Source organism: Hippoglossus stenolepis, chromosome 1 (genome assembly GCF_022539355.2).
Source record: "Hippoglossus stenolepis isolate QCI-W04-F060 chromosome 1, HSTE1.2, whole genome shotgun sequence".
NCBI classification, from domain to species: domain Eukaryota; kingdom Metazoa; phylum Chordata; class Actinopteri; order Pleuronectiformes; family Pleuronectidae; genus Hippoglossus; species Hippoglossus stenolepis.
Genome location: NC_061483.1, coordinates 12,576,431 through 12,589,727, shown reverse-complemented (window position 1 = coordinate 12,589,727; position 13,297 = coordinate 12,576,431). Strand labels below are relative to the sequence as shown.

Genomic DNA, 13,297 nt, shown 5'->3' with positions numbered 1-13,297 from the left:
GTGTTTGACTCTGACGACCTCATGCTGTATTTTTCATGTGCAAACGGAATATTTCATGTCTGAAAACAGCTCAAAGGTGAGCAGATAAATGATGAGTAAGAGAATAAAGTCTATATTTGTAGACAGTTGTAACACAGGTATTGTGAAAAAGAGCAATGTTCTAAACAATAGGGAAAAGTAAATTTCAGTTTAACCTACTCAGAATTTTCTTATAATAATTCACCGCCTCTGTAACAGCCCGTCCGGTCTGTTCTTCAGGAGCGAGGCTGAGTCACCTCCGTGCCCTCGGTGCCTCAGGAGGAGAGCGCTGCTGCACATGTTCAGCTGCTGCTCGACGGCCCTGAGACGGACACGGCGGCCGCACAGTGACCAAGTGCTGGAGGCTGCAGCCGACATCATGCTCGAGGACTCTCTGCGAGGCAAGCTACCTCATCCAGCAACCTAGACCGCTGCTTCCATCAGTGGGGTGAAGCAAGAGTCAGGGTTGGCGTGCGTCAGAGCAGAGTGGAACTGGCAGCTGAAGGTTGACGAGGAAAGTAGCTCAAATTCTCAGACACTGCAGAGGGTGGATTATCAGGTCAGACATTGTGCTTCTGTCTGAACTAGCGAGGAGGGAAGGTTTTTGTATTCTTCAGCCTCTTCAGCTGAGTGTTTGATGGCAGGGATGAGCCGGAGAGGGCAAACAGGGCAAAATGATAGCTTCACTCGAGTGAGACAATTCATTTATTGATTAATTGACAAGTCACTCGTTAAGCGAACAGACAACCTACAGCCATGTGAGCAACTCCATGACACAGTAGGCGTAGCAGTGCTTTGGGATATAAGCTAACCAGCAAGCTAACATATTTCTCACAATGACATTCACTCAACATGCTTATCTTAAGCATTAATTGTATTTAAAGATGAACGGAGCATCTCCGCTTCCTCCCACTATCCAGAAATGAAGCCAAAATATCCCTGAAACAAACGCCGCCATCTTGCACATTTGGAGCCAGAGTCTGCACAGTGGGGATCAGGGGATGAAGCCACAGTAATGACGTCCTACCGATACACAGGGTCGACCATTTGCACCCCTGCTTTTATAGCATCGAATATTTAAAACCAAATCCTATCAGTGTGATAATAATTACCTAAAATGTCAGAAAACATCTTTGGGGGGAAAAAAATATTTGACATGTACTTTCACTGTTTAGTTTGGTCCATGTCCCATCCGTTAACATGGAGGAGGCAGAGTTAATGACCTTCTCTGCAGCCAGCAAACAGGGAGCGGTCCAGATGCTTTTGGGGAGCTGTCATGTCGTCCATCTTTATATACAGTGAATGATCTCAAGCAGGTATATCATGGTCACCAACTTAGTTTAGCATGATAGCATGTGAACAGTTGCCAATTCTGGACCAACAGTGGGCTGACAAACCGACCACCCACCCATGCCGCTGTGGCTCAAACTGATTATAGCTTCTAAAATCTGATTTGCAGCTTTTCTCTGATTTCTATCATTGTAAATTGAGTATTTTTGAGTTTTGACAAAACCAGCAATTTGAGGACATCACATGTGATCACCTCTCACTATTTACATACATTCTATAAACTAAATAAATACTAAATCAATAAATCAGAAGACAAGCAATCAATTAACTGATAATAAAAACCATCGCAGCAGCTTTAAGACTTACAAACGTACTGTATAATATCGAACAGTATAATACCCCGCTGTATTTGCCATATTAGTCTGGAATAATTTATTGACCCCTGCAGCTGAAAGCCAGATCAAACAGCAAACACTGGAGAGTAATTGAGGTGATGATGTGATTCAGTCTGATTCTCAATACCGTTGTACTGCACAGCTAATCAAACACGTTCCAGCAACTGTGTGACCTGTTTCTCACCCCGGATTTAACAGAAACCAATTCTGGTGAGTAGTTTAAGACAAATTTGGCAGAAAGGTTGGTATTTCAACTGAGGAGTGTACTTCTCCTGCATTATAAAGCAAATACTAAGCCTCTTCAGCATGTATACTCAACTGCTCTCTCAGCAGGGTCCTCAACCCCTGAGTACAACCGGCCCCCCAGGACTCCCAGGACTGAAGACAAGCTACCTGGACACTGGCTGATTCCTGCTCTGCCCTCTGGGTGACGCTCAGGTTAGAATGTCTGATGTGCATCAGACAAAGTAAAACCTAATTATCTCTGAACTAAACATTTGTGCTACATTTAATAGTCCCTGAGAGCTTCTTTGCATTGGCTTATTTAATTATATTGCCTCTCTGCTACCTGTAATGAATAATTTACCAGGCAACCATGAATGTTTTTGCTGGGAACTAGAATCCCAAACTGGATCAAATGGAAGCGCAGGATATCACGTTATAGGCATCAGGGTTCGTTAGTATTCCAATGCGTTATCATGACATCCCAGATGAAACAATAAGGAAAAAAAGTGGAGGGTGGATGGAGAGAGTTGGTGGAAGAAGTTGAAGGTTGATAGAGTAACAGAGAGTTGAAAAGAAGAGGAAATAGAAGAAGGAGCTTAGAGGAAATGAAAGGCTGTGGGTGTGACGGTGACAGCAACGCAGTCTGTGAGATCACTGACAGCTTTTGTAAGGCCAAGAGTGTTTGTACGTCTTTGTGCATGTACATGCTGACTCCATTCTCTGTCAGCCCTGTATTGGCAGGAAGATGCTGTCTGTGCGTAGCTCTGTCTCACCATCTGCTCCTGGCTAGACCGCTGATATCTGTTCCCATAATATCCCGTTCGCCTCACTCAGTCTAGGTGGGGTGCAAATATATTTTATCTGGATCATTTCTTGATCGTTGTGATCCATCCATCAGTCATCCATCCTCTTAGCCAAACATCCAGCGAGCTATACCACTGAATTCATCTTAGTGTCCTGTTCAATAAAACAGGCAGAGCCAAGGTGCACTCCTACTCTTAATGCGACAGTGCTCCCTCTGTCAAGCCAACATCCTGGGCAGGACAACAAACCACAAATAGCCCTCTGCCTTACTCATCCTGAGAGCCTTTCAGCGTCACATGAGACCGCTGTGGTTTGAGGCAGGAGTCCCCAAAAATATATCTGTTCCTCCGATCCTACGGAAGCACCAAAAGGAAGTAATCACGACTTAAGTTTGTCGATTCAGTCCATTGGTAGCTAAGAGATCAACGGGACATGTCAATCAGAGGGCCGGTCCTTATCCAATATGCCTCACTGTTCAATCAGCTGTCAGAAAATGCGATGTCTGTTGTAATGAAGGTAACAAATGGCAGTCAGGATCTTTTTTGTTTCCACACAATGAGGGCACCTGTTCTGAGCTGGGGGAGAGGATCTGGAGGTGATAACTCACATGTCTACACACAACAAGCTGTACTCCCAAGAAGAACTGTATACCATCCTTTGTTTCTGCTGGTGTCCCAAAACAACATGTTTCCGTTAAAGTGACAAAGCCCTCCAGCAGCCACACAGATCCCTTCACACGCTCCTCGTGAGGCTCACAGCGGACGGGTGAAAAAAAAAACCGGTAAACAACCTGTGACACGAGGTGGTCAACACCGTCCCCAGGCCAGGAGTGGGAGCTAGAGACAGAGGGAACTGGTCACCCCAGAATAAGTCAATCAAATTGCAGTAAAAGTAACAGTCATATAAAGAGTATCTTAGTGGATTTTCAGAAGTCAGAAACAAGGTGGGTTCACATGAAGATTCAACAACAACAATGTGTCTTTCACACATGAAGAACAAAGCAGGAGATTGTCCGAGTCAGTGCATTAACAACAACAGGAAAATCTCCAGAGCATTTAGGTGAAGGGTGACACCTGGGAAGAGCATGTAGGAAGGTGCACGTGATGTCTAAATTCTGCTCTCATCACCAAAAGCTCTTGAGTCTCGTGTCTTTCAGAATTGACAATTACATCTGCGTCTTTATGATTTCCCTTTTTCATCCTGAGATATTTGTATTGTTTTCCCGTTTTTTTTCTGTCTTGTGTTAGAAACATCATTAATGCGCCCACTCGCTCAAGGTGAATTCTCCAGACAATATCCTGCTGTATTCTCGCATGGGCTCACTCAGACATTCTCCTGGGTTTTACTAAGGGGCTGGCAGTAAAAGTGGTCTGGAGCAACCGATTCTGACATTTGCGTTCCCCTCCGGAAAATGTCAGGAGAATGTCCAGAATGGGAGCATGTCTGAAAGCAGCTTTAAAGTCCCCCTCTAGTGAAAATCAAGTGTTTAAACCTGTAAACATATCTCCCCCCTGTGCCTTAATTATGATAAAAGACATAGTTTGAGTGAAAGTAGAACCACAGGCTGAGTAGATCCACTGTAACGCTGCCGTAAACAAATGCCAGTCTGAAGACAACAGATTCAGACAACCAGGGTTTGTGATGTCACAAACCGAAAAAACCAATCCTGACAACTTGTGGGTGGAGCCAAGTATCTGGAGAAAGGCTCCTTAACTGCAGGTGGCTGTGAGGGTGGGGAGACTGGGAGGAAGGAAGGTGTAAAGTTACAACCGAGCCATTTTAAGGCCATGAGGAGGATTTTATAACGACGGAGCTTTTGAATATTTTATTTTGAGGAGCAAATAAGAGTTTTACGGGGTTAAATAAGCTACTGGAGTGAGACTTTAAATGAATTGTTATTCACAAACAGAAGAGCATCATCCTCGAGAGCCATACAAATCAACCTGGATCAAAAACAGGGCACATTCAGCTTTTTGTTTCCGTCCTTCTTTCCTCCGTCTTTCAGCTCTCCACTGTTTCTGTGTACCGTGTGTGAAGACCAGCATTGCTTCAATGAGTTCACTGAATAAGAGGCACAGTGCATGTCTGGTTCTCTGTTTTACTTCCTGCTCAAGAGTACTCACTACTCACAGACATTATGTAGATACACTCAAAATCTACACTGCCTCTCTCTTTTTTCTCTTTGTCTCTGTCTCCCATTATCTATTTCTGTATTTCTCTACCTACCCCCTTATATATCTGCCAAAACCATTTTCAACCCACACTGCTGATACAGGGGTGGGCTACTTCTCTTCACGCAACCTCATCCAGATTACAAAACCTACTGCACCATCTCTGTTCTCCTCTCACGCCGCTACTTATCAATAATTGTGAGGCACAAAGTAAAAACCCAGACAAGATGGCAACCAGGGTCAAGTGAGAGGAGAGACGGCAGCAAAGCGAACACAGAGAACAATTAGAAAGCCGTCTTTATCGCGGACATGCTGCTGTAACAGAGTTATGTAAGAGCCTGGGCCTACGTCTAAACACACGACAAATCTAATATACATGCAAACACAACGCACAAATATACACACACGCACAATAGCTCTCCCAATGTATTTCCCTGAACAGGTTTAAGATGTGGATTTAAACAAATAGGAATATAATGTAATGGACAGATAATGTCATCTGAACATATATGAATACAATTTAGAGTAAACGTTATTAGCTGCAAACTGAGGTAGGGACCGTCTCAAAAGTGCTTGCAATAAAGCAAACAGAGCTTTTTTGTTTCACCGACACTTAAAAGAAACTTTATTGTCGTGGATATTGTCCCTTCGCATTACACAACCAACAGCGCTTTATCTTTTAAATATAACTTATTTTCCGGGCAGCTTGTTGGGACATCAGATGCTCCTCTTGGGAGAACACTGTGAATACGACCCAATTTGCCAGGGATTTTATTCTTCTGTCCATAGCTTTGTCATTTCTTGTGTGTGTCTCTATATGTCAGCCATATGACAGGTTGAGGACCTGTTCAGGGTGTTCCCCACTTCTCGCCCAGTTCCAGCTGGGATTGGCTCCAGCCCGTTACGACCCACGATAAACAGGATGGATATATTTCTCATCCTGGACAAACTTCACATTCGTCATGGGCCAAACATAACCTCCAGATTGTAACAGTCATCCTGCAGTATGACACACACCGTTCCTCCTGTGAATATTTCTCCACAGTGCACATCTTTTCTCATCTTTATTTAGAAGCTGGGGTTTTAATATAGATCAGGTTTTATCTATTGACGGCACATATGTGAGTAATAAATGGAGGAAGAATATAATTTAACAGAAAATGAAGCAAATGAGAGAACCTCAAGGGGTATAAATGAACACAGATATTTTTAAGACAAATATCGCAGCTTTGTCTACAAATACAACCACAGCTTGAATAAACAAGTAAGATTAATCTCACATCTTGATGATTTGGGTGTTTTTATTTACACATACAGGACGATGACTTTGATCCGGATCATACATCACAAGAGAAATCGATGTGACAGTTTTCTGAAACGCGGAGGAATTTATTTGTCCAACCCGGCGCACCACACAAAAAAACAAAACCCATCTCCGTCCTTCTCCGTGACACATTTGTGTCATTTTATTTGCGCCCTTCTGTCTGACTTTTCTATTCAGCCATCATTTGTGATGTGATCCTCTATCATCCTCCTCTTTGGTTGTAAATATGTGTGCAGCTAAGTAGAACAGAGCAGAGCATTTTCCTTTTCATGGCCTCACCGTCTGCTCCCTGGAGTCTGTAAATCCAAGTGGCTTGCTTCCCAACACTGAGTCAAACAGGGAATAAAAATACCTTCGTTTCCGACTCTATTAATTACTGCTCTGTCTCTTCCTTCTCTCCTGCAGTTTGTTTCAAACTACTAATAAGATTCCATCCCATTACGTTTGAATCATAATACTAATTAAATGTTTCCCCGAATGTGAACGCTACTAATATTAAGCAATTATTTCTGACAGTTCATGTGCCAGATTAATAATGATTCTCTGTTGCACCTTGCACTGAGGCCTACTTGACACCTGACATTTACACCTAGTCTGTTGTGGAGAGATTACTACAAAGCTGCACAAAGACCTGGAGATACAAACTACAACACTATGAACTGTATCGCTCTCTTTGCTCCACAATGCAGTCATTCCTCTCATTCATCACAAACTTTTCTGGAGACGCAACTGTCTGTGCTCTTCTGCAGAAACACACCTGAACTACCTGTGGATTGCAGGTTATTCATTTCATTCTTACACCTTAGATGATCAATATTTGTGAAAATGAGCCATTCAGAAACCACAGGAGTTGCATTACAGTATGGCATCAAAATATAAAAGCATTCATTGACATTGTCAAAATGTTTCCCAGAATGCTTTTGATTTTTAACACCAACGTTAAAAGTACTTAACTTTCTCTAATAAATAATAATTACCCTACGAGAAGCTGCCAACTGTTACATTATCTTCTTTTTATAGTTCACCATCCGGCAACTCCAGATATCCTGATAACAATTTTTAAATATATTACATAATACATTTAATAATAACAAAAATACAGTCTAAATGCCATAAAATAAGGAAAGTAACAAAAAAAATTAAACAAATACATTTTATATCCAAGCTCCATTGAGCTGGGAGACAAGAGATTGAAGCTTCTCCCACCTCATGCTTCGTGAGAGGCAGGATACACTTTACACAGGTCGTCATTACTGAGCTAAAGCGTATAGACTGTTCTCTCATATTCGCATTTTCTCGTAATTTAGATTCTCCCACCAACATAACCTGCATGTCATCATTGTTTCGCTGTTTCTAGAAAAAATGCCAAAATTATTTGCTTCCAAGATTTCTATTCTCATGATTTGATGCTTTTCTGCATTTTACCCATCTATGAAGTTGAACTTTTTTCTAGAGCAAATGTCACCTTGTACTTTAGAAAACAGGATTTGGAATCATTTTGCCATTTTCTTGGAAAAAAACAAACAATTGAACAGATTAAATCATGAAAACAATCATTAGATGCAGCTCCAGTTTGGTGCATCACTATTCTTGTTTTGACTAAATAGTGTTATCACTGCCCCACTAAAAATACAGTTTACACAAATACCAATTGATCGTAATGAACAAACATGAAACTTTTCAAATTACATAACTAATAACTTCTGCGGCATACTTATTCACTTGTATTCTAAATTTACCATGGGAGAAAAAACTACAGCTCATTCGTGGTCTCTCGGGCAACAAGTAGAAAAAAATGACTTCACCCACTAAATAAATGATAACATGATAAAACCTTATCCTTAGAAATGAACAGTCACTTTTGATTTTAATATAAATTACAGATGGCTTGGTAAAAAATAACGAAAAACTTCATGCTTTCTTTAAAAATTAATCCTTAAGTAGATTGTGTCTGCAGGAAAACGTGTCGAACTTATTTCTGCACCGTCTGTGAAGGGTAATGCATAAAGACACTTGAAGCTGGAGGCTGAGCTATAAATTTTTTGGTAATGAATCTGGGGTATTGATCCAATTCATTGTGACACAGCAGACAGCCCATAAGCATGAAAAAAACATTTGTTTCAGCAGAGAGCTTGAGTCCTAAAGACGCCAAGGCTCACAAAACATTAAAGAACTTCAGACATCTTTAATGTGTCAGCCAGGAATTATTACTATATTAAGTATTTAAGTTTCAGGTCATCATGAGTCAGTTTTATGGATGTGGAGTTTACCACAATATGGTCAGGTTTAAATTACTTTGCTGTGTGCGTTTATAATTCATGGAAATGTCAACATCTGCTCTTATAGTTGTACCTATGTACTATATAGATTTCATACTTATAAATATTTATCATGTGTATTTTATACATAATGTTGCTATATTTTTCTCCACTAGGGATGAGTGAATTGAGTTCAACTGAGTGGTATAGCTTGCTGGATGTTTGGCCGGCCCATAAGTGATTAGGATGATGATTTTATTTGATCAGTGTTAGTGTTATTACAGCCCAACCGAAATATACGTGTAAATAGCCTATATATGTTCAAAATGTATGTAATTGAGGCTCAATATTTTACAGCTCAACCGTAAACTTGATTATAAAATAAGTAGAAATAATAAGAAAACACTAATGCAACCAAATATGAGGATTCTTGAAATAAGAAAATACATAATGTACATCTTTTCTGCATCGTTTAATCTGGAAAATAAAAGTTTTCATATCAGCAAACAGTTACAAATATGTCTGGGAAAGGCTCGTATCAGTAGATTCCATCCAAATGAACAAATATATTGGTCAGGCTCTAGTTGTTATTGCAGTTATTATCATTAGTAGTAGCACAAATAAATGGATTGAAATATCAATGTTTTTTCCAGTATTGTGTATTTTCACTGTGGTGTTCTTCAGTGTGGCTGGACTCTGATGACTCTGCTGTAATGTTTCACCTTTTAACCACGGCCTTTTCACTTGCACATCTCTCTCTCTCTGTCTCTCTCTCTCACACACACACACACACACACACACACACACACACACACACACACACACACACACACACACACAGCCACACCTGTCATGTAATCGTGAAATCACTTCTAGTTGCAGATTGTGACTCATCTTTTTGTCCCCGGTGAATCCACACGTCTGGCAGTGAGGTCGCAGGACATTTTGGAAGAGGGGCGATGCAGTGTGTGGGTCACCGCTCGGCACATGAGGGAACTCCTCGCTGAACAACAGCACGTTTTACAGCTGCTAAAAACAAAGATATTAGCAGCCCATAAAACTTGACAGTAGCGCATAAAAAAAATGAAATGCTGTGGTCCCTTGGCAGCGGTATCACATCATTATCGGCCTGAGCATGTGAGGTCTTTGCCACCTCACGTCCGCCAGCTGGACTCTATTGGACCGTTCAAATCACAACTCAACGCATCTGTCTAGATCAGTCAAGCACACGTAACATCTATCCCTCACTTATCGTTTTTTAACCTATGGTTTGACTTTAATCTTGTGTTCACATACCGTTAGGTGTCTCAGCCTCTTGGCTTTACTTTTTAACCTTTCTTTGGTTGTATTGATGGGGGTTTGTGTCTCCTAATACGATTTCAATGCTTGGTTTTACTTTAATTATTCATGTGTTTCTACATGATATATTGTAAGGTGTCCTCAGGTGTCTAGAAAAGCAATGTAAAATAAAATGTATTATCATAAAAGAAGAGTTTACGGAGAGATGTCTGCAGTGTTTTTACCATTTTAACTTTAAAATATCTCTGATATCTCACTTGTTTTACCTTCACATTGACAATTAAAGCGTGTTTGAACATTACATGCAATAGACTGATGAATCAAATCCAAGACTGCAGGTCAAACAGTGCAGCTGATGGTCATATTACATATCTAGTCCACGTCCCCTGTCATTTAAATTGTGTTTAACTTAGTTCATGTGGGTGTGGTGGACACAAGTCAAGTCCTGCTGCTTTTTATTTAATCACATTTATCAAGACAGTGGCTGCGTCATGTCTACAGACATCCAGGGGCACATCTGCTTCAGCATCAGGTGTTAGTCAGTGACCTCGACCTCGGTTCACACAATGAGAGTAAAAACACACCATGTATGGCGCTGGCAGAGGCAGGAAAAGCTATTTACTCCACCGGTATATCCTGATGTGGGGGGGTTCGTGTCATTACCACACCGTCTGCTCCCTAATTCTCCCCTCCGACCACAACCGAGGACACACACACACACACACATCTCATTTACACAGACAACAGTGCAAACACCGCACAAAACCACGGCAGCCTGCACGCTCACAGCACCAGCATCCCCGCCGATGGATGGATGACCTTGTGCGTTCACGCTCAGGTCACCTCGAGCGAAAAACGCGTCCACGGTGAATCCACCCGGAGTACAACAAGTGCTCCGGCGGCTGCTCTGCTGTCAGACACACAGTCACTACACATTGCCACCTTGGATGGGTGTATGCAACACCTCCTCGCTGCCATCCAGTGCGGTTTTAAATGGTGAAAGACAGGAATTATACAATCAGCATCAGGACCACCACCACCATCGGCTCGCCGGAATGACCCCCACTCGGCATCAGCACTTGACATCAACATGACACACTCAAGGGCATCCGGCAAACCAACGCGAGAGCTTTGAACTACACAGGGAGCCCGGGTTGAAATGAGCCTCTATCCATCTACACAGATGGCCGCTGGAATCTTGTTTTTCCTCACCTTTGCTGTTGTCTTCTTCTCTGTTGAGATGCATGACTCTTCTTACAGTGTTGCGCTCATTTAGGCTTCAAGCTGTGCTCTTGTCAAAAGAGTTCTCCGCGTAAACTCTTATTCCAGTTCTTCTGAGGTCCAATGTTGCGCGCTTACTGTCTCGCTCGGCTGGCACGCATGGACGCGCCTGCACTTGTGCGTCCTCCTCCCCTTGTTTTGTGCCGGAGCAGGTAGTCTAGGTGATGTTGGGAGTCTGCATGTATTTGGTCTCTCTCACTTTCTTCCCCTCCTCTGCCTCCCTCAGTGTGTCTCCCTCTCTGAGTCGCTCAAAGGGATGGTCGCGGCGGAGCTTTTAGGGAGGAGACGGCTGGCAGACGGGCGGGGTGACGTGAAGTAAGTCGGTAGGAGGTCGTCTCCTCGCAGCTGAGGCGAGGGATCGGTGCGCCCTCAGAGGTGTTGACCATTTCGCCAGAGGTCTTCAGCAGCTCAGGGACGCTTTGCAGCCACTCTCACACCACACCGCACACTGATGTGCAGCACATTTCATCAGAAACAACATCAGGATGCTGCCATGCGTAATTCGCATCTCTACAAAGGCCAGTATCGCTAATATATACAACCAAAACGCAATGGCATCCAGCTCCCAGCTGCTTGTAGCCACTCCATTCGATCAAAAATAGTAATTGTGACAGAGAGATGATTCCAATAATCAATACGCGTCAGTCTATAGGAGTGTATAGATTATAGTATGGAACTGTGCCGCGGCTCTGTGAGAATAAAGAGCGCACGTGAAACCACAAGTATAAAGACATATCTGGTCCTGTGGCCAGCACCGACGCGAATTCATGCTTTGTCACAATCGCCCCCTTATGTATCGTCCACTGCCATAGCTGTGATTTCACCGTGAGATCAATAATCAATAGGATCCGTGTGAGAATCGCACATTTTTACGCACAACCTTCAGAAGTTGTAGGGGCTTCGCTGAATCGCGTGTTGAGACTCTGTCGAGCTTTTACATTAGTGTCAGTGTCATGGGCAGCGCGCGTGCTTTCATCATCATCATCATCATGCCATTACAACCAACAGGCCCGTGCACAGGATCATTTACTCACCGTTCACGTTCGCCCGGAGCCACGAGTCTCACACGGCTCACTGGCGGTCTCTAGTGGCGAGTGTTGATCAGTGGCAGTCATGTGGATGTAACTGATGGAGATCATTCTCATCTTGGGCTGTTATAAAAGACATTAGTGGTCGTTTTAGTGGGCTACTTTTTAAAACTAAAGGGTGCTTATTATTGGTGATCTTGGATTACGTTAATGAAATTAGTCTTGACCATAATCTTTGACAAATTAAATTCACAACGTGGATTTAGCGTCTCATTGGGAGTAAAATGAACCGTTCCATATTAAAGATTTAAAAAAGTATTGTGCTATTAATGCAGGCATTAATGAAAATGTGTATTTCACTGGCATGTGGCACAATGCAATACATTGCCCAGAATAAAATTTCAGAAAAATATGTAAATACTGTATGATAACTGGAGTAAAAATGTCAAATTTTGTAAAAGTTAACCTGTGAAATGAAAAACTAAATGTTCTGGGTGCCTGCTCAGCTCAATGAATCCTTAAGATCATCCTTTGTTGCTATGGAGTCTCATAATGGCAGTGGGGATAAAATATTTTTAAAGGAGGCATTATGTAAAGCTATAGTAAGTAATAAGACGTATATTCCATATATTAGTATACGTGTTCTTCTTCAGGAGAGTATGAAATATACAGGAGCTCTTTTGTACGATTACAGAGAAACACCAGGCACAGATCAAGCTTTTAAGCTTGTAATGGTCAGCTGATCACTCACATGATTGTACTGCATCGAAATCTTAATTTATTTATTATGTCTTATCTATACTTAATGATTCTACTGCACATCTGGAAAAATCTTCAAATTACACTGAATAACTTGCTAAATAAGATCTTGAATTACATAAAGCTTAAATCTTATGTACAATATGTTGTAACAGCCTTTTGCCAGCGAACGGGGGGGGGGGAGCATAGATTCTATCCATCCTTTTTCAGACGAAAAGCCCATAGAAACATGCTTGACATGTCTTGACATGTGTTTTTAGATACGGCACATCTGTATCTTGGGTAACATCTCTTCATCAGTTTCGTGCTCTGCTGTGTTGAGTCTCATTTTGACACTTGTTCCTTTGTTCTCGCACAGATCGCTGTCTGACACCTCTCTCGTGACAGCCCTTCTGACATCTTGTGTGATTTTCGTGCAGGGCAGATAGTCCTCTGTTACAGCCCT

General features: G+C 42.1%; 1 protein-coding gene across 4 annotated transcripts in view; it reads right to left on the bottom strand.

The window, feature by feature from the left end:
* Positions 1 to 11,496, bottom strand: part of syt7b (synaptotagmin VIIb) — a 96,704-nt gene extending 85,208 nt beyond the window's left edge. For all 4 annotated transcript variants that reach the window (XM_035164691.2, XM_035164684.1, XM_035164700.1 and 1 more), the window contains exon 1: positions 10,997 to 11,496. In XM_035164691.2, the coding sequence (XP_035020582.1) occupies positions 10,997 to 11,030 (34 nt within the window). In that variant the 5' untranslated portion in view covers positions 11,031 to 11,496. The remainder of the gene's footprint in view (positions 1 to 10,996) is intronic.
* Positions 11,497 to 13,297: the final 1,801 nt, after the last annotated feature.